Here is a 21,831-nt window from a genome sequence, read left to right as displayed (position 1 = left end):
CTAGTACAATTCTTAAGCGGTGAGTTGTACGTTTGGAAATTTATTACATCTTTTCGGACAATAATACGTACCGGTATGTGGTAAAATAACAGGAAAAAATACACAAAAACAATTTTTTTTCTCAAAATTGAAAAACTTTTTCGAATGAATTCGAGCTCAGGTTTGCCTTGCAAAGTAAAATTGTGCAAATCAACTTTAGTCCGCGTGATGTCATAATCACGTTGTATTTCGGTGTGTCAACGAAAACGTGTTAACGATACGACTAACACTTATAGTGGTAGTGGTAATGTACTTCTAAAATGCTATTAATGGGGTTTTCAGTTCAATATTTCTACGGGATTTTAACGGCCGAATTATGCGCCGCAAATAGAGCAGCTGGTGCAGAATAATCAGACTTGGATTCTGGGGATTTATTGTTAGTTCATTTGTGCTGTGAATATATCGAGATACAGTTACTCACAGAATTTAGAACTTGGTATTACCATCCTACCAGGAGTTAAAATAATTTTCCTACCGGGAAGCATGCGTTATTAGAGATGACATAAAAATGCCATGAAAATGTTATTTTTACAAGGCTTTTTTTTTCGCCAGGTCATACCGCTATCTATTTGAATATATTTAAACTAGGGTTTCAGATGCATGTTTGACATCGAACGATAAGCTCAAGTTTCCTAACCTTACTTGTTTTAGACGTTCCGTTATGACGTAATTTTGAAACGTCATCTATAAAAAAATTGCATCGTTTTGGGAAAAACTTATTCAACTTTCTCCCCTCTTTAAAACCTTTATTACTGGTAAGTTGTATTTGCAAATCTCTTGACATAGATTCAGCAATTCTAAAAAAAGGATCGTTTAAACTTGGACTTTTTTCAAATACTGTAGCAATTAGGAAATATTTTGCAAACGATTTGACCCATTGGTTTGCTTATCTATTTAACACAACGACGACATATTAGATTTGCAATGGAGTAAGATAGAGAGTGTCGCTTTGATTGACGCGAGCACCTCAGGTTTATTTTTGCGCGCAAGACAGCTGGATCACGTGGTCTGTCACGTCACAGCTGTGCAGCGTGTTGTTGTCGAGCAATCGTAGGTTGTGATGACTGCTGCTACTAATGCTGCTACTACTGCTGTTGTTGCTGCCACTGATGCTGCTGTTACTGCTATTACTACTGCATCTGCTGTTATCACTACTGTTGCTGCTTTGGCCTCCCAGAAAGCACGCTTAAGTAAGTTAAATATAAGCTACCGCAAGCAGTGCAGAAAGTAGAAGCGTTTAGGTGTAGAGGATATGATGCTATGCTGCTACTATTGCTGTTGCTGGTATTACTGCTGCATCTGCTGCTATTACTACTGTGTTGTTTTGGCCTTGCAGAAAGCGAGGTTCATAAGTTAAATATAAGCCACCGCAAGGCTTTAGAGCAGAAAGTAGAAGCGTTTAAGTGAAGTGGATGATGCTGTAACTCAGGGGTCGGGAACCTTTATAGCTAAGGAAGCCATAAAAGTCAAATATTCGTGGTTGTGTTTTCGTGAAAGCCGTATAATACTTTTTTAACATCTAGTTATTGGTTGAAATAAGGTAAATTGAGCAGGGCCGTTTATTTTCTTTCTCAATTAAAGGACAGCAAAAATGAACGAGCCAAGTTTGCACAATTTTGATTACGGAGGGGTAATACTAATTTACGGAATAATGAATGGTCGGAATGGTCGGAACGCTCACTAATTGAAGTGTTACCCTGTTAAAACAATTATTAAACCAAAGCACAATATTTGAGTTAGGGTGGGGGTTAGCGTTTGGGTGAAGGTGGGTCAAGTGTTATTATATTTAATAATAATAATGTGAGCGTTCCGACCATTCCGACCATTCATCATTCCGTAAATTAGTGTTACCCTTACGGAGTTCCGTTGAAAGAACGGGGCCTTTTGGATATAAAGAGATTCAAAAAAAAATTGCTAGTTTCTGTAATAAAAAGAAGAAATAAAGTTAGGAAGGCGGTCGTAGCCGCTTGTAGTTTTATTTAGATCATGCTGACAAGGGATAGCTTAGGTTTATCAGCAAGCAATAATCTTTCATGAAAGAAGCCTTATGGCGTCACAAAAAGAGGCATATATGGCTCGCGAGCCATAGGTTCCCGACCCCTGCTATAACTACTACTGTTTTTGTTTACGGACGCCAAGAAAGCGCGGTTCAATAAGTTAAATGTAAGCCACCGAAAGGCTGTAATGCATATGGCTGTAATGATATGATGCTATAACTGCTGCTGCTACTGTTTCTGCTTACGGAAGCCAAATAAGCGCGGTTTCACATTTACATGTGAACGACCGCAAGGTTTCAGTGCTTAGAAAATCAGTAGTGTATAGTAAATTAATCCTATGCTGTCAAGTGCTGAGGCTTAGAGTCGCCATACAGCCATATACAGTAACCTATAAACTGACAGTTTATTTAGTGTATCAACATACTAGTTACCAAGCGATTTTTACAGAAATTATGATTTTGGATGTACGATGTTACTGGAGGACAACAGTGTCGTCGTTACTCGTCCAATAATAGTGTTATAGTATGGCTTCCAAATCGATATGTAACTTGTATATCTGTGTATAAATGCTATAAGTTACGCACGATAACGATAAAAAACGCCTTTTAATCCTATTAATCTTTGCAGCTTGAAAATAAATTAAATGCTTGCAGTTTTAAAAAAATAATAGAAACTCATTGGTTATTGTAAAATTATTGAAGTTTTTTTGCTTTATTCTGACCATTGGTAATCACACGAAAACACAAAGGAAAAAATCGCGACGTCGTCAGCGAAATGAATTTCGAAGAACCTTACCCGGTCGCCGCCGTCGCCACTGAACAAGCCCCACTGGAAAACCGGGACTTCCCCGTTTGGATGGCACCCACGCCCAGTGACTGCGGAATGGGGACCCGCCTGCCCCCGCTTTTTTCTATTTTCCCGGGGAAATTCCCTGAAGCGACCCCGGTGGACGACACCACCGCTTCCTATCTGACCTGCTACCGTCATCAGCAGAACAGCCCGAAGCGCAACTTTGCGGAAACGGGCCGCGGAGCGGTTGTCGCGGACCGTGGCGGACCCGTGGGGAGTGCAACCTGTTTTGCGGACAGGGACCGGACCGCGAACGGACACGGACTCGAAATTGCCGAAAAGGCGCCGAAAAAGCGGAGCGCTGCGGACAGCAGAAGGTCACCGAACGTGAATCTAGCTTTTCAGGTACGACTGTGTTTCTTTTCTGTACTAAAACTGCAATCGACAATATGTAAGCGTCTTTACTGACAGAAGCGGATCCAGGATCTATTTTTGGGGGTCATAAAAAATCAGGATTGACGTCATAAAGCTACGTCATACAATTTCCCCAAAAATGTGATTATTTTTTATATTAAAAAAACAAAAAAATAAAAAATGCCCTTTAGGGTTCTAGTTGGCTGAACTTTAATATTTGAGGGTGCGATGAGATGCACGGCTCGAAAACGATTTATTTTTTTGCATTTACGTAGTTATACTAGGCAAACAATGCAGTTTGCAGCGGCCATGTATACAATCCCTTCTCCTCAAGGAACAGCCTTGCCCACTGCCCAGCATTAATTCGCCCTGTTCACAAAAAGGTTTTAAAGCGTTCAAGCAATAATTGAGAGTCCGAGTTTGTTTGGTCTACCTCTAACGTTTGTAAATTACGGTTTTAATTATTTATCAAAGTTTACCAGTTGCAGAGCAAAATCACACCCGGACCTACGTTTTTAGGTAATTAGAAGACTAGTTAGAGTGAAATGAGTTAGAGGAAGGAAAGCACAACAAAATTATCATAAATCCTTGCAATTCTCGGTTTAGCATGTAAAAATGAATTCCGAATTAATTTAAACTAACTGCAAATTTGACTTAACGTAATTCTAAACATCTGAGTTTGATTAAGTTTCTAGTTTTTAATAATCCGCTTATTCCAATAATAAAAACCCAAAAGCTTTAATTGTTTTGTAGTATTTTTATTTTTGTTATTTCCAATTTTTTTTAGTTTGCTTTTAGTTTGAATTATTTTCTAAGGCTTCTTTTTGTCGTTGCAAAACGTCTTGAAAAGTCCTGTGACCAAACAAGTGTACTAAAAAGGTACAAAACGGCGCTTACACTCGGGGCCTTAATTTTTCGCTTTTTCACAAATCGTGTTTCTTGACCAGAATCTGAGAAGATTAATCCCAACCGAACCGATCGACCGTCGTTTGAGTAAAGTCGAGACGTTACGACTTGCGGTCAGCTACATACAACACCTCGGTAAGTGTGGACACAAATATTAACTGACTCGAGTCCAGGGTTTAAATGCGGGGTCAGTAAAGGGTAGCTCGTTCTTGAACATTTTTTAAAATTATATTTAGTTTAAAGCATGTTCATTCAACCCCATTCACAGTATATTTTGGAAGGCGCTATTAACTCGGACAGCAAAGTATTTCAAATCGACATATAATCACTAATTGGTGTATGTGTACCCGAGCGAGCCAGGCAAAAAGCCACTCCCTATTATAATTGTTCTTTATGGTTTTTGTTTTTAGTGTAATGTATTTTTATAATTTTTTTAATTATAGTAATGTCGTTTATAATTGTGGCTAAATAACCTGGCTACCGTTTCAACCTTTTTAAGTCTAAAGTTTACCGTGTTTTTGTATGTTCTTAGTAATGACCTAATTCGTGTCGTATTGGGCGGTCTGATTTTTCCCAAAGTAAATATCAAGCGTTAAATTCAAAATTGGATTATCGCAAATCCTTAGTTGAGACTTGAGAGTGACGCAATCAATACGTATTACGCAGACCAAACGCTCAGCTCTGACGTTTTCGAAGAGCACCCGTGCTTGACGGTGCATGACGAACAAAATGGCGACCCGATCTGTACGTTCTGCATGAGCAAAAGGAGAAAGGTAACCAAACTGATTTGAATTTAATAATCAAGTTAAACTTACAGCTTGCGTAGATATCGGTTTATAAACAGTTTGCTAATATTTGCGTTAAATGTTGATAAAATAATATTATTAATATTATTTTTATTGTTTGTATTGGGATCTAAGCCTGTTCCAACACTTCTAGTTGTTGATGTTTTATCATTATCATAAGCTCCAAACAGAACCACAAAGGTTATAAAGATAGATCTGAAACAACTGTATTCAAAAAAGCAGAATCCTAAGTTACGCAAATTGCATCATCTGCTTAACATCTTAATGGTATTCTAATTTTTTTATAACCATTGTGGTTCTGTTTGGATATTTTCGTTAAACGTTGATAATCACCTTACACGCAAACCCTTTTAGCATTAGAATAAAATTGGAGTTTATGAATTAGTTAATATGAAATTCTTGAAAACTGAGACGGAACTCTACCCTTTAGTTAACGCCAAGCCAAATTCGTAATTATTTCCTTTTTTATGAGTTTCTTTTTAATCATGTCTACATGACAAATAGCCGTATTTGGTCGAACTAATTTAAACTATTTTGGTCGAACTAATTTAAACCCTAAGGGCACCTCACGAATACTTGTCAACGTGTGGGTTTATATTGTCAAAACAATATAGAAAATTTTGGAGCATAATGGTTGGAGGTTGTAGTAAGACGTAATAAGAATATCAAAGCCCATACAAAAGTAGGTAGGATTTTCAACATCAAATGAATAAAGAGTTATTCGAAACGTTCAAAGTGATACCTACTTCTGTATGGGCTTTAATATAGAAAATACTTTCAGAAATTTACCAAAAAAAAACAATCGTGAAGTCAAGCACATTTATTATTATTGTACGTATAATTATTTGTACGGTACAATAGGTCGTAGTTGTCCAATTTAAAATTACTTGTTGCATTCACACAACATTAGATAAATACCGAATAAGCTAGATCACTTCAAGAACTGTAAAGTCTCGACCTAAAACACTACACCAGGTCTAGCGCATATATTATTGTAAATAGAAAAAAAACATTCGTTATGCTCGTGTAAATTAATTTTACCTGATCAACCATTCACACAACAATCATTTAGTTCTGATAAAGCTCGCGCATCGCAAAAGAATGTCCCCGGGCCTCACGTGTTCTGCACTTGGCATAAAAACTGTTTTGTTATTGTTCAAAAACTTACTTTTGTCCTTAAACTCTACGTAACAATGCCCGGAAATAACGTGTGCACACGTGACAAGATACGGCCCCCACGTGGGTTTACGAACATCACGTGAACATCCAGTCGGGGGGCACCACCTGGCGCGCGACAGGAGGTGATGATTATGACGTCACAGTCACATTTCAGCTGTCGCGCGCGGCGCAGATGCAAGTCGTTGTCGAGGCCCGTTGCTTGACGGACGTGGGGGCTGAATGGTTAATGACAGTTTGATTAAGCCTTTATTAACAAATTGGGCTTGTACAGTACTTATCTCCATACATTGTACTTAATCATGGGCTTTTTTAACGCGGACTTCTCACATATTTTTCTGTGTACGTTGAACAGGGTCTGTATTTGTTTAGAGCTGACGTAATTTGTTTAGAGCTGATGTCATAAATTGACGTTATAAATCAAGTAGACCTGAGAGAAACCTTCTGTTTGCGGTCCAAAACGAAATGGAGTTGAAATACATTCAGTGATAAAGCGTTTTTTTTTCAAACAAACTCGTTTTATTTTTAACAAAATTATCACTTTTTAAATAACTTACCAATGTTTTATTTAGGCCTTTAGGACCCCCTGAAATTAGTTCGAGATCCCCCAAAAGGTCCATGGGCAGCAGTTTGAGAACCAATAACAACCAAGTTGATCGTTTAACTAGTACTGCTCAATTATTTCATCAATTTATTAATTTACACTGTTTTCACCTCAAATTGAACGTTTTTCGCAACTGTCACAACTTAAATATGCCCTGCTTTAATAAATTATCGGAAATCAATATTTCATTTCTTAAATATCGTGCTTTGAGTATACCGACATAATTAAAAAAATATATATATGACGTTTTTAGATACCATGCAATATTTGATACATTAGGATTTTTTGTCGTAATTTGTCATTATGGCTGATTTTTCACTTGATAGTTGTTGAAGTTCAAACTTGAACGTTTAAAACAATAGCGTTATTTTAAGATTTTTGCAAAATTGTTATCGCTATTCAAGACTCCAATTGGAACATTTTGCCTAAGTTTTTCACTCAACAACACTGCAAAACATTTCGCTTGTCAGAACCTGTAGTTTTTAGCTTTATAAAGAAAATTTGGGTGCAATGAAACTGGTTTGCATTGGAGTCACAACGGTTTAATTTTACAGCCGAAATCTAAGTATATTTCTGTCTCTTAGAGTTATCATATAAAAAAAGCACACAATAAAAAATAGAAAAATACCAACCCCCTTTTAAATCTCCTCTTTTTCATCGCAGAAGTACGCCGTTTGACGCAAAAGACCTCAACAATTCGTTCTCTACTTTATTTTATTTTTTCATTTCTTTCAAGAGCTTTATTCTGTTCTTTATTTTTCGTCTGCCTCGCGTTTTCAAGTTTCAAATACAAGAAATTGCCACAAAATGTACAGTGTAGGTGCGCGAATAGGTATAGGGGTTTGCGAAATTCTACAGTTCTGTGCAAAAAAAATTACGCTTTTTAATTCCGTGACGTCATCATCACTTCCATTTCCACTTCTGACGTATCGAGGTGACGTCACAATTGCTGAGCCACACGTCACCGATCGAAGCGGCGAGGCATTTCTTCGATTCAAGGTTCATTATTGTTCCGTCCTGCAAAAATAATAAGAAAAGAGTCAATTTTGCGTAAAAGCCCTAATTAGTACAAGAATGAATTGATAAAAGAACACAGTCATAAAACATACAGAACTTTCTCAGTTGGAAACTTTTACCGGAAGTAAAAGTTCTAAATCGTTTTTTTTAGTATACGATAAAAGTATCTTTATTTTAGCTCAGGTGTAGCCAACTTATGTTGGACTGAAATATGTTTTAGAGACTCGCGATCAACTGGTTCAGTAAATAGAACACCAGGTGAAATGTGGTAATCGACCGGTTGCTTATGATCGACGTGTTGGCTACGTCTGCCTAGATAATGGCTTTTGAAATGTCAAAAGTAAAATAGTCAAATTTGCCTAAAAGACTCGAGTCAATTTGCCTAAAAGACTTGAGTCAGTTTGCCTAAAAGACTCGTGTCAATTTGCCTAAAAGACTTGAGTCAATTTGCCTAAAAGACTTGAGTCAGTTTGCCTAAAAGACTCGTGTCAATTTGCCTAAAAGACTTGAGTCAATTTGCCTAAAAGACTTGAGTCAGTTTGCCTAAAAGACTCGAGTCAATTTGCCTAAAAGACTTAAGTCAATTTGCCTAAAAGACTTGAGTCAATTTGCCTAAAAGACTTGAGTCAATTTGCCTAAAAGACTTGAGTCAATTTGCCTAAAAGACTTGAGTCAATTTGCCTAAAAGACTTGAGTCAATTTGCCTAAAAGACTTGAGTCAATTTGCCTAAAAGACTTGAGTCAATTTGCCTAAAAGACTTGAGTCAATTTGCCTAAAAGACTTGAGTCAAGTCAAGGCATTTAAGTGCACTTAAGCCGAGTCGTTGGCGCTCTAGTTGGTCGATATACTCATAAGGGCTAAAGCAGACCTTCCCAAACTGGAGGCAACTATAGTTACAGAGATCATAAGTTGCCCCATAACAATTTCACACAACGTGCTTCATCTATAAAAATTGCATTCCTTATACTCTGCGATGAAACTAGGACATATTTTTTACTGGAACGATGAAAAGTTTTCAGATATGACGTCACAAAATTACGTCATAACGAGACCAAGTAAACCTAAGGGAACGTGAGGTTATCGTTCGATGTAGTCACAAGTATCAAACTAAAATCTTTTTTTTTAGATATATTCAAGGTTATGACGGGTTGGCCTGTTGAAAAACGCACATGGCCTGTTGAAAAAAAAATTGTCTTTACGGCATGCCTGCCTATTATTTTACTGGAACGCCGTTTCGACAGAAATTATTTTTTTGCGTTCTTTCACGATTCTTCCACTTCAAGCAAGTATTTTTGATTTTATTTAAGCTATGTTTCGAACAGCAAACACCAAAAACGAAACAAAGGGAACTTCAGTCAAGTAATTAGTAGATGTACTCTTAAAGGCTAAAGCAGAGCTTTCCAAAACGAGGGCAGCCATAGTTATCAGTTGGCCCAGTGATTCTCAACCGCGGCTCTCACTAACAGAGTGAAAAATTAGTTAGTAGTAGCAGCTTTGCAACAAGGGAAGTAAACGAAATCAAGAATTAATGCATTGTATCAGCAAGGATCCCAAGTACGAAGTACTAATGTTAACAGGTTACTTCCGTCCTGCTGTTTAAAATAATTTTGTGGTTCGTGACGTCATAATATATTTAGTCCTGATCGACAAGCTATGGCAAAAAAAATTAGCTATTTCAACAGTGTTAATTAGTTAGCCTAGGCTAGCGTTATGTATAGTTGTTGTTGTTTTTATGCGGCTCCTTGCAAACGTTAGGTTTGAAATGCGGCTCTGGCACTAAAAAGGTTGAGAATCACTGATAAATAAATTCACTTCGAATATGTGTTACGTCATTGCAGTAGCTGTCGAACACAAGCGGAACATCAAAATGTCTAATTGTTGTCTGGACAAGTCCAATTAAGCATTCATTACCGTAACAAATTAACCTTTATCGCTGGCTTGAGATGCAATCAACGCTCAAATGATTCAAAAGCGTTCTTGTGACTTTTTTACTGAACCAGTCGATCGAGAGTCTCTGAAATTTATTTTAGTCGATCACAATCAAACATAAGTTGGCTACACCTGATCTCTATTAATTGCACCCCTACTTCATGCAGTGTTTTTGTGCGAACCAACCTGGTTAACTTTCCACTGCTGGCTCGGTGGCGCGGTCGTTTTGGTTTCAACCGGGAACTTGCACTTCTGTACCTCCAGTTTGCCGCCCTTCGAAGCAAGGCATACGTCACGGGCGCTCGTCTGACGTAATTCGTCCTGGGGACAGTTGTAGAAAGAATAGTATGCTTACAGTTACAACTATAGGTATATCGAATATTTCGTATATATACCCGTTATTTTAGGCGTCCACCCAATAATAAGCGTGAGTTTACCAACTAAGCTTTGACGACCCATTGCTTTTCAACGAACATTGTCTATAAGCCAAACGTTTGAAAAACACAAATAAGTTGAACTTAATTCATCACATCCATGTCTCCCTATTTCCTGCCATTGTCAAAATTTGTGAGAAATCTTCCCCAGTACGAAACCCAATAAATTCACCCATATGAACTAGTACTTTGGTGCTAAAAGTAGATACTTTTTTTACCTGAAAATTTTTTTTTCGAACCATTAAAATTTTTCGAAAATGGCGTCGCAATAATGGGTTGTCTAGATTCTTCTAGGAATAACCTTATAGGAAATCGAACATTACCATTCGACGTTAATGCAAGTATTCATCTGAACTCTTACATTCAAGTATATGGCGGGATGGTCTGGTAAAAAAGGCTACTGGTCTGGGAAGATCATTTTTAGCCAAAACGCCACTCCGAACCGTTCGACCCAACAAAATCAACATTGGCCTAATTTAGGTGCGAAATAAGAAATAAGCTGATAGTTTTTGTAGTAAACCGCTAGCACCCAACAGGGATTAAAAAGGATGCGGGATTGTAATGGGAGCCCCGTATTCCCTCACCTGCTTAGTGAACTCGAAATACTGAGTGGATTGTCCTGGGTGATATCTGCCGACACCTAGCGGTTTTCCTGGTATGGGGAGATGTGAGTGAGTGTCCAGACAAACTTCAGCTGAGCCGAACGTACAGCAAACCTGCAGCACAATAACAAGCCGGTTTCATTAAATTAAGTTAAGCATGCTAGAGAGATACCCTAGTTTCACCTTAAGCTATGCAAAAATAATACTAGGAAAACCAAGCTTCTAAACGTTTGCTCATAATCAGAAAGGAGAAAAAACTGCCAATAAATAAGACAAGCTGCCTTACAAAACCGGGCAGAATTTTTTTTTACAATATTTTCTTAAGAATGAAAACAAATTTTAGCAAAAATCCTGAGCGCAATGGCTCCTATATTTTTTACCGATCCGCTCAGTCGTGGATTCAACTCGGGAACGTAGAGTTCAGGATAAACGTTTTCGACGAACCAGGCGAACGACTTGCACTGCAGCTCCTTGCGTAACAATACCCTCTTTGTGACGTCACCTGCGTCTTCCTGAATACAAAAATGCAACAATGTGAAACGTCAGGGTTCTGGGTATGGTCAGGAAGTTTATCTATATTGCGCGTAAGGTGTCCATGAGTATTGGATCGGTTGCCTAGGGACGAATTAAGGGTACTGCAGGCCTAAGGCTGTTTAGTAGAGAAGAGCCTAATTTTGCAAACCAAGCTACAAAACTTACACACAAGGCACATATTGACTTAACTTAGTCATTCGTTTTTAAGCAAAAAACTGTACTTCACTGGTACTGATCTGCATGACTACCAGCCGTACAAAAAAATTAGCCTTAAAGGGTCGAATTTTTCAAGAACCTAAGGCAATAGCCCTAGTAGCCTAATGGTTAATTTGGCAATGGTTATACCCGATGCCAAATGGCAGGGTCGGTGCTCGTCCGATACTAGGGTGGTATCGGTGCCGATCTGACATCTAATAATTTGTGTATTTCGGCTATAACTTACAATCCAACCCACATTTTTGACCTTAAAAGTAAATTAGTAGAAAGATGGCAAAGGATTGAGGTAAACTCGTTTTTAACAACCTGATAAACCATAAACCAAGCTTATAAAGTATTTTTATGGCATTTGCAATCATACCCATCTTTTTTCACCTTGACTGGTAAAATTCTGAGAAAATATAGTAAATTGGCAACCAAAGGTAACTACGTGGACCAACACTAAAGCAATTTTCCTTCTAAAAACTCGAAAGCAATTCCATTACACATTTGAATTTCATTTGTTTGACAATCATAATGTTTCGGAAGTAGAATGCTATCGAACATTCGTGGATGAAGTATAAGAAGAATACAATTCCATCCACATATTTCGCCTACATGCTTTTACAGCCTGTTTCGCCTAAATGAAATATCTCTTGGGTACACTTTGCACGGATCTGTAATGTAGCTTTATAATCAATTGCAAAGTCAAAAAGGTCGATCTGCTTGACCTCTTTGGCTTTGCAATTCATTATCAAGCTGAAATATCGATGTTCCACAGAAATAGAACCACGAAATAAACAACAAAGTATAGGACATGACTGTGTTTAATCCTTGGTATGCAACTCACTTTAGCCGCATCCGGCGTTCTCTTGAAGAACAACGCCTTGTACTCGTCCAGCCACACTTCGGCCACCCGCCGCTTATTACGTAGTATGACGTCATGAGGTACGTCATGCGGCGACGTGGACTTGAACACGTGGCCCACGTGACTGCAGGGCAGGACCTCTATACGTCCTCCACACATCCAGATCTAAGAAAAACAAATATACAGTTTGCATTTATAGCCCTTTAAATCGTGCTTTTATAGGAGTGAAGTATTTTTAATGAAAATTACTTATTAACGTTGTAAAGTTTAAATGCATTAGCCTTTCTATTTAAATTTAGATGGTTTTCTTTGGTCTTCTTTTACTGAAATTTCACCTCCACTCATATTGTAGACTTTCTATGTGATGCTTATAGTTGTAATGTATAATTGCATTTGCAACTGGTTCAGTGTGTAAACTGTAAACTGCAGATGATTAGGTAAGCTATGTGGGAAGGTATGTCTCAACCATACGCTTGTTTGTGTTTGTTCAAATCTGTTTAGCTTCGTCCAGTCAGGTAAAAAATATTTTTATGCATAAACTGTTGCTATTTTTTGTTTTTGATGTTGCTATATGAAATAATGCTTCGAATTAAAAAAAACAAAAAAAAACAAAGCTTTCCAATATGACTTAAGTCGATATAAAATGACATGTTGAGAACTAACGAAATAACAACACTAAAGGCTTTTTTATATTTAAACACAAGAAAAATATTGCACATTTTACCCTGAACGACATCTCAAGATTTTCGCCCCCAAACAACGTCATTCCTTCGTCATATCCGCCCAGCTCCTCGAAGTACTTCCGGTCCATCGCGAAAACGCCTCCCGACATGGTTGGTGACGTCACTGGTTGCGTCATGTCCATCTTGGGCTTACGGAAACGCTCACTAGGAGGCGCAATCCATCGGTAGGCAAGCGTCCAGTCAAAGCCTCCTCGTTGTACCTTGAGGAAGTTGATAAATCATAATGATTGAAAGAGTTGTTTTTAGGTTTTATAAATGTTAAAGAAGAGTGTGTTCGCCTTTAGACCTTAAACAGGTCAATAAAATGACAATTGTAAACCGATTAATTGGAATGAAACCGTTTTTAATTCAACTATTTTTTTTTAAGATGCAAGTTCCCGATTTTTATGCAAGTTCCCGATTTACTCTTCTCTTTTTCACGGTCAGTTTCGTGTTGCCCTGTATCTAACACCAATTACCCTTTGCATTGGAGTAACAGAAAACTTGAAATTGTCAGGGTTTATGATTTCTACAATTGGCAAGGCCACGACGGTTCGGTTTTCCTTAATCCGCTGCAGTAGAGGCTCCATCCAACCTTCATAACATTCACCTGAACCAAAAACAAACAATTTCACTCACGCAAAATTTATTTTTGAGCCGACAAGTATGTTAAACTTTGAATCAGGTTGGCATCAACATACCAAACAAGGTGTGTTTTAGCATTTATTAGGACACAAAAGAATCAAAAGCAAATGCAAGAAAACCGAATATGTCTGGAAATTTGCCACAGCATTCATGGGTCAATTTGCTTTTCTTTTCCTCTTTATGACGTGTGTGGTTAGCAAAGACATCACGCGTTTAAACGTTTTTTTAACATTTCGATGTCGTAATTCGCAGGAAAAAGAAAGAATTGCATTTTTTTCACTTTGCCAACAGTGAATTCTTTTATGTAGTTTTACCAAACAAAAGAGTACTAGGGGAGTAATAAAATAATACACTTTCATTGAAATACAATCTGTTGTGTCGCTTGGGTTTAAAATTGATATATGTTTCTTAAAACACCGATAGCAATCACAGACTCACCAAATCAGTCGATCAATAATGCAAGCAAGGCAGCCAAAAAAAAAAAAACTATCCTGCAGTGAGGTTCGAACTCACGACCTCCGGCCATACCGGGAACGATGTTTCTTAAAATCAGATTTTTTCTTTATAATTCGTCCAAACCTAACCATAATTCAAACTGTTAATTAATTGTTTGAGATCAACTCACAGTGAGAGTCGAGAAATGCAATGACGTCACCGGTTGACTTTGCGACACCTAGCGAGCGTGCTTTGGTGACACCTAGCTGTTCGTCATGCTTGAACAGCTTCACCATCTCCAAGTCCTTGAATTCGCCCTTAAGAATGTCGAAGACTTCTGTAACGGTAGATTATTTGATCATAGACAAGCAAAAAAATCACTGGCCACATTAGGTAAGGTTAAGCAGTGGTTATTTCCTTAACTTAGGTCTGCGGGATTAAGCAAACAAACCGTCGAACTTGACAACTGAAATAAAATTGAATTTCCACCCCTTCTTTAACACAGAATTTAATTTAATCTATTTTTGATGCATTGTAAAATCTCTGGGGATCGATCTGGGCGTCTTTTTTTTTTAAAGAATAGGTTCTAAGTTTGGAAAGCCCTTGATAAAAATGTCATAGCATTTTGCGTTGTTTCAAGAGTGGTGTTAAAAACGAGTGAAACATTTTTCTTTTTACCATTGTGTTCTATATTTAAGGAATTGCCCAACGTGGAGGAAAAAAAATATTTTAGAGTAGGCTACAGGTAACGATAGCGGGTTGAATGGTTGACATAAATAACCATATGGTAATAAACAAAAACAGTAAATATATCTACGAATTGCGTGACGTCATACCTCCCTTGTCTGCGTCATCGATTACGATAACTTCTTGTAGAAGGACGGCCGGGACTGTTTCGAGCACGCTATAGATTGTACGTAAAAGTGTTGAAACGGCTTCGGATCGGTAACACAATATGACGCTTACAGTGGGTAGAGGTCTTTTGTAGATTACAGCCTGTGTTGAAAAAAATGCGACATGGTTATGAGTAAGTATTTTGTTTCCTTTATAAACTCTTTTTATAAACTCTAAACTATTATAAATAAAATATTTGAAAAAAAAATAATGTCCAAAAGTTCATAAGTCTTTGGTAGATTACAGCCTGTGTCGAAAGACAAAGTCCAGTTGATTTTTAATCCTTTGTGCGCCAATTAAACTATTACAATCGAAATATTGGAGAAAAAAATGTCCCGTGTCCTTTTATTAAAAGTTTCCATTTGTAGATTACAGCCTTTGCAGTGTAGAAATACAGAAATGTATGTTATCAGTTCATTTTTGTTCCTTTAGAGTTTAGAAAAACTTAACAATTTTCTTCGAACTCATAAAAATAGAAAAATAAGAAATTATTTCGAGTCCCAAAACCCCTAAAGTATTTTATAGATCACAGTCCATGTCGAACTACAAAGGGTATGGTTTCCAGTTGATTTTTAATCCTTTATAAGCCAATTAAAATATTATAATCAAAATATTGGAGAGAAGATAAAATATCCGAGTCCCACGAGATCTTAATGTCTTTTGACGAAATTTGCTGATCCTGATTCCAATCATTGGATAGCGATTTATTGATCGTTTCGGATTATAACGTAGGTATTAGACATATTTTTTAATCCCCTGAGATATCATAATCATAGAGTTGAACAAAAAACTTTTTCATGTTGCTCTGTGGCGAATTATTGCGTTTTTGTGTTGGGACCATAGTTACAAAAACACCAGAATCGTGATACGTTGCCTTACTCTTATATTTTGGGTGGTTTGCAAAAAGTTCCAAAACGTAACTTTAAATTTAGTAAATAAGAAAATAATAATTTAAATAATATTTAACGCAGAACACATTGACAAAGTTTCAAACTCCCGAAAAAATAAATACATTTTAAAAGTGCAACGTAAACCCTAATTCTAAATTAATACTAACAAAAAGAACTTGTATTAAAAAATGCTCAATCCACCAAAATGCTAAGTCAACACAACTTTACACCCTCTAAAAATCCCAGGAATATGACGTAGTCAGTGATGACGTCACCTTGCATTCCTCCTCCCTTTTGTCGCCCAGGTTCCTGTGAAGCGACACAATGTCGCTGGCAAGCACGTTGAACGAATATCGCCGATACCCCTCCTCGATCTGACGCTCCACGGAAGGCCCCAGCTTTTTGGGGATCTCGAAGGGGTGACCGAACTCTCCGGGGGCGTCCCGGTCCGTCGGGGGCTTTTTTAGCCAGGGGAGCAACTCGTGGGGGCCGTAGAACGGGGACGAGTGGTTGTTGTGAGAATTCGGGGAATCCACCAGTTCCGATACCCCGATGCTGAGGGCGCCGTCGTCGAGTGACGTCATCGATCCGTTGATCTTGAGAGAAAATATTTTTAAGAACTTGATAAAAATAGGGTTAGTAGTGGATTAAGGCAGTCATTTTTTTAATGACTTAGGCTCAAATATTGTAGTTTGCAAAATAACCTTAAGCCAAATCAAGTTAAAGTTTAACAATCATATCCTAGCTCAGTGTTTCTTAACTTTTTTAGCGACGACCAAATTATTAAGCGCAACTATAATTGTAAAGTAATAGCGACCCAATTTTTTGACTAAACTTTTTGTAAGCGAACAAAAACATATGACATTAACATTAATAAGTTCAAACTTAATTAATACAAGCCACGTCTCCGTATTGCTTCTGCAATTTTCTCAGGTATCAGAGAAATCTAGTGCCCTTATTATGGTCCGATGATCTTGAGAAAAAAATGTTTGAAAATACAAAAAGAGTTATTTTTAAATTACGTAAAATAGGTCCAATTCACGTAGTCTTGAAAATAACTATAAGGTCCACACAAGGTCATTTTAAACAGCAAAAATAGCAAGTCCTTTTGCGATCAAGAATAAAATTACAACCATAGCAACCAAACTAAATCTCAAAAATAAATCTAAGTCTTTGGAACTAAAATACCATCTAAAGATATTAAATTTGATAAACATAGTCCGTTGCGAAGAATATTTTGCATGATAAAAACTTACATACAAAGCAAATTGTTTCAAACGTTAGGTTAGATAAATAAATCATTTCTAGCAAAATTGTATTACATAATAGAACATAACCAACATAATTTTAATAAGCAAAAACTAACAATTTACAAGAAAATGCACAGCGTTAAGAACAAATGTTTAATATAAACTCGTGAAAAATGCATCAAGCCCTAATTTATAAAAACGATTGAGGACAAATATATTTTCTAATCCAGTGGTTGTCAACCTTTCATGGCTTAAAAATAATACATGATATTTCCGTAGGTGAAGTCACTCGAATGCGGCAACCCGCAAAATAATACATAGATTGTGTCACTTCTTCAAGATTTTTCCGTAGGTAAATCACTATAGAATGTCACAATAAACAAAACTGAAACAACACACATTGGCTCTGCACAACGTAGTAAGTTTTACTTGGATTTATTCCACTCTAATCCTACACTAAAAGTTGTAAGAATTGAGCAAAAATCAGATTCCTAAAAAGTCTCAAATATCGATCGGCACTCTTGGGCATAAGAAATGGCACCCCAGGGTCACCCCGGTTAAAAACCAATGTTCTATACAAAGTATTCAAACAATACCACATTCTTATACGCGTCTTACTTTGTAAAATATCTCCAAAATCGACTAAATTTAAAAATCCACAAAAAAACTTTAACCCGAACCTCACTCAGCAGATCCTCGCTCCTATCAATCACCACATTCTCGATCATGACGTCATTATCGCGTAATACGTCGACGTCATCGTTATCGGAGGCCACCTCGCTCGGCGCCTCGAGCGACTCGTCCACGTTGACAATGACGTCATCGGGAGGCGTGTCGTCTGATGTCACGATGACGATGACGAGCTCGTCCATCATTTTCCTCCTGTCCTCTGCTCCTTTCTTGAGGAAGGGAACTTCATCTTGGATGTCTTCCACGTCCATGTCTTCCACTTTGATCGACTGGTTTTCCAACTGTTTGTGTTGAAACGTGTTAAGATGGATTAGGAACGACGTGGTCGTATTTCATTCGAAAAGCAATTCAGTAGTTTAAGTTGATATATAGGAAACACACAATATGACCTACAAGGCAACAATATCTAAAGCAGAATAATTATGGGACGCTCGGGGGCCGTCGGTCTGGCATCTGCCGTTTTGGTGTCGACGTTTGGACGCGTCGTTTGACCTGCGTTGTTGGGGCGCCACAGTTTTGGCGCCGGATTTTTTGCCCCTGTTTGGGGTTATTGAGGGGCAATTTTAAGGGTTAGTAATTTGGTTAGGGTGGGTAACACTTTGATCGACTGGTTTTCTAACTGTTTGTTGTGAAACGTTTTAAGAGAGATTACCAGTTTTGCAAACAGGTCCATTTTAAATGGCTTAGGTCACAATCAAGTCTTTTCAAAAATACTTTAAGTCAAAGTCAAGTTTTTCTTAAATAAATAACACTTCATCATAGAATAAATAACATCTTCCTTTTCCATGTCTTACATTTTGATTAACTGGTTTTCCAACTGTTTGTGTAGAAACGTGTTAAAATGGTTTATTAACGACGTATTTACACTGAGTTAGTTTGATATGCAAACAGTTTTCGTACTATTTTGCCAATCCACAAGTAAACAACAGGGGCTGATCCAGGATTTTCGTTTGGGAAGTCCATAAAAATTTACAGGGATAGCGTCACAAAATTAGTTCACAACTTTTGTCATAAAACAACTATATTAACTAAATCGTCTGTGTATTTTATTTTAGATTGGCACTTTTCCATTTAAAGCAGACCTGGGCAACATATGGCCTGCATATGGCCCGCCAAGCAGTTTAATCCGGCCCGCGGCATATTTTTCAATTATAAATGCTAAAACGGAAATTCTTTTCGCGCATCGCGCGAATCTCTTCTGTGTTGCTCCTGCGGGATTGTTTGGCAACTTCACAGACAAATAGCGTCCTCTGCTCAGTGGCACTCTCTCCAACGAAAGTTTAACAAACTTAGCATAATATTTATATTAGGCTAAGTTTTTTAAACTTTGTAACACATCGGTAACTTAAAGTTTTAAACAAGAAGAAAAAACATATAGGTAAGTTTTTCGTACGAAATTTTCACCTATTTTAATCTTAAGTTTTGGGTCAACGCGCCCCACAACTTAATAAACGCTAATATATCAAGCAATATACATTTTAGTCGGTGCTCAACGCGTCAAGTACCATCTAAATCTAAATTAAAGTTTGCATTTTCAAACAAACATATTCGCAAATTTGTCGCGCTTCGCGCGACGTTTCGTGACCTTCTTTAAATCCGACTTAAATTGCACATTTTCGCACAACTCTAAACGTAATAACAAATTGGTTAATTATATGTTTTACACCGTCGGAGTATGACGTCATATTGGATGCATTTTAAATCCTATATTTGACCCGGCCCGCCACAATATTTTAGGTTTCTCATGCGGCCCGCGGCTAAAAATAATTGCCCACCCCTGATTTAAAGGATACGTGACACACTTGTTTTATATGTTCGTTTTCTTCCTTTGGGCTGAATTGCTTTCTTAATTCGACAACAGAAAGCGCGCGAAACGCGCAATATATTTATTTTTTAGCGGACATGTCCTGGTGCCCTCCTCGTCTACGCAAATGGCCACATAACAAAACTTTACCCTGTCCCTGATTAAAGATATTTATGCGGAATCGATTTGGTTGTTTTGTATCTAATCAAACGCTTAATCACTGTCTCTGTGTATTAGATGTTGGTTTGATCAGTTACTGAGATATCGCATCTTTCGGGATGCAACAAAAGCAGGCTTTACCTCTATTATTCCGTTCTCCTCCATGTACAAGTCATAATCGTCTTCCGCAGAAGCCCGTGCTCCCGATTTGTTGTCGTCGTCGTCTGGAGCAAGAAGATAAATAACGAGGAAGAGAAGGACACAAAGCGAGATGTTGATTCCCGTCTTGGCCAACCTCGCAACTCGCATCTTTTCATTTGCTTTAACTTTAAAGAGTAACTCGTGTTTTTGTATACAGGGGCTGATCTTATGGCTAATCGAAGTAAGCGATCAAGTTATTTTATTTGCCACATTTAACACTGAAAGAAACGCTATTACCTACACAAGAGGCTTATTGAAGTCAATGTACCGTAAGGATTTTTCCTGTTTTATTTATTTATTTCTTTTTTAATTTCAAAAGCAATTTACGTTAGTAGGAACTTTTTTTGGTGGATCATCTTAACTACTAGTAGTAAAAAATGCCACCAAATGTCTTCGTTGCAAATAAACACAGAATAAAGAAGCGCAAAATAAACAAATTTGCTGAACGCAAGGAAAGTAGCATTAAAGGTAACACTATCACACGACGAGAATCAAATACAATTTGTCTTTATACAGTGCCACCTGATTCCACTGTCATACGAGTATTTCAAAGATCTGTTACGAGCACCGATACAATAAAACCTAGCAGACATCAGGACCAATTCCCCGGACATGCTTAGGGTCAACTGTATTTATAAAGTCTTGCACTACCGGTATCGAGAATGTTTTTCTGACTTTATATGGTAACTAGAAAATGGATATTTTTTTCACAACTACGAAATAGCTGGAAAAAACTTCGCACCCTGTTTATCTTAGACTCGTGATATATTTGTCTAAATTAAGAAATACCTTACTATTGTAAACAAATATATGTGTGGTAGACTTTGACACTGACCTACAAAAAACTGAAAATGTCGCACTCGCACACAATAGGCTACTTTTCACCGGACATCTCAGCTTCCTATATTTAAACATTTGGCCACAGACAACTTAAAACATGTAGAGTAGACTAAGGTTACCATTTGCGATAGGGTGAAGTTGCCAAGTGCGCATCGACTAAGGTTACCATCTGTGTAGTGTATATGCCGTCTACATAATATATTATATTATATAGTTGCTCTCTAACACAGCATTGCTTACTTCTCGTCTACCCAATCGACCCTCGCATTTCCTGTCACTTGATTGCGCCCAATTTTATAACACGTCATGCTAACAATCTCCCTTAACAACTATTCACATCTGAAGTGTTGCTTCATCTGCCCCGCTCATGATTCCCGATCGATATAGTTCTCCCAAACAAATCACAACATTGTTGCGATTGCTACAAAGGTGTATTGGGTTGAATATGGCGGAACAAAATACATTACACTGTGTATTTCTTTGCCAAGCTCTAATTAGAAATGTTAAACCTTAAACTGGCATTTCGAATGGTAAGCACTAAGCATACGACAACTTGCTGCTAAATCTCAATACACAAAAATCCAAACGCAAGTAGACCAGTCGCCTAATCCCTTTCCCTAATCTTATGCAATTCGATTGCAACCAGATGTCTGTGCTGTGCATTTGATAATTACATTTTCTTTTAAGTGCTCTTATTTTGTTTAGGTTAACCGAAGAGATTATAAGTTATAATCTCTTTGGGTTAACCAACTATTGAAAGCTTACTTCCATGACAGATCAAATTGTAAAAAATCCTCTTTTTAGAAACTCTTTTCTTTTTATTAAATAGTAAAATTAAGCTAATTTAGAGGGCGTGATAATATTTTAATCACAGTTTCTCTCATCTTGCCTAAAACAGGAGGTGTAAAAACAACCCAATAAAAATAAAATGTACTTACGGATAATGGCGATTACCACGAACGCTTATAATCATTAGCAACCATCAACGCG

General features: G+C 37.5%; 2 protein-coding genes across 2 annotated transcripts; one reads left to right on the top strand and one right to left on the bottom strand.

Annotated features, from left to right (window-relative positions):
* Window positions 1–2,680: 2,680 nt before the first annotated feature.
* Window positions 2,681–7,533, top strand: LOC146162649 (transcription factor 21-like). Its single transcript, XM_083385804.1, has 4 exons — window positions 2,681–3,230; window positions 4,187–4,280; window positions 4,812–4,918; window positions 7,395–7,533. Exons 1-4 carry the CDS (start codon window positions 2,811–2,813, stop codon window positions 7,407–7,409), a joined length of 636 nt encoding a protein of 211 aa, XP_083241930.1. The 5' UTR covers window positions 2,681–2,810; the 3' UTR covers window positions 7,410–7,533.
* A 101-nt stretch (window positions 7,534–7,634) lies between these two features.
* On the bottom strand, window positions 7,635–20,109 carry LOC146162648 (polypeptide N-acetylgalactosaminyltransferase 4-like). Its single transcript, XM_083385659.1, has 12 exons — window positions 19,942–20,109; window positions 17,822–18,106; window positions 16,173–16,493; window positions 14,950–15,109; window positions 14,304–14,450; window positions 13,513–13,643; window positions 13,036–13,254; window positions 12,294–12,476; window positions 11,095–11,226; window positions 10,697–10,828; window positions 9,865–9,999; window positions 7,635–7,748 (listed from the first exon to the last, which is right to left on the bottom strand). The coding sequence occupies exons 1-12, from the start codon at window positions 20,107–20,109 to the stop codon at window positions 7,635–7,637; spliced, it is 2,127 nt and encodes a 708-aa protein (XP_083241785.1).
* Window positions 20,110–21,831: the final 1,722 nt, after the last annotated feature.

Source organism: Ascidiella aspersa, chromosome 3 (assembly GCF_963924565.1).
Source record: "Ascidiella aspersa chromosome 3, kaAscAspe10.2, whole genome shotgun sequence".
NCBI lineage: Eukaryota > Metazoa > Chordata > Ascidiacea > Phlebobranchia > Ascidiidae > Ascidiella > Ascidiella aspersa.
The sequence above is the reverse complement of the archived record's forward strand: the minus strand, read 5'-3'. Positions and strand labels throughout refer to the sequence as shown.

What these genes read in the sequence shown, in the direction of transcription:
- LOC146162649 (XM_083385804.1), top strand. Translation starts at nt 2,811, where the DNA reads ATGAATTTCGAAGAACCTTACCCGGTCGCCGCCGTCGCCACTGAACAA. An exon ending in ACGTGAATCTAGCTTTTCAG is followed by an intron (nt 3,231 to 4,186) that starts GTACGACTGTGT and finishes TTTCTTGACCAG; the next exon opens with AATCTGAGAAGATTAATCCC. An exon ending in CAGCTACATACAACACCTCG is followed by an intron (nt 4,281 to 4,811) that starts GTAAGTGTGGAC and finishes CGTATTACGCAG; the next exon opens with ACCAAACGCTCAGCTCTGAC.
- LOC146162648 (XM_083385659.1), bottom strand. Translation starts at nt 20,109, where the DNA reads ATGCGAGTTGCGAGGTTGGCCAAGACGGGAATCAACATCTCGCTTTGT. An exon ending in AAAGGGAGGAGGAATGCAAG is followed by an intron (nt 15,110 to 16,172) that starts GTGACGTCATCA and finishes TTTTCAACACAG; the next exon opens with GCTGTAATCTACAAAAGACC. An exon ending in CGATGACGCAGACAAGGGAG is followed by an intron (nt 14,451 to 14,949) that starts GTATGACGTCAC and finishes CTACCGTTACAG; the next exon opens with AAGTCTTCGACATTCTTAAG.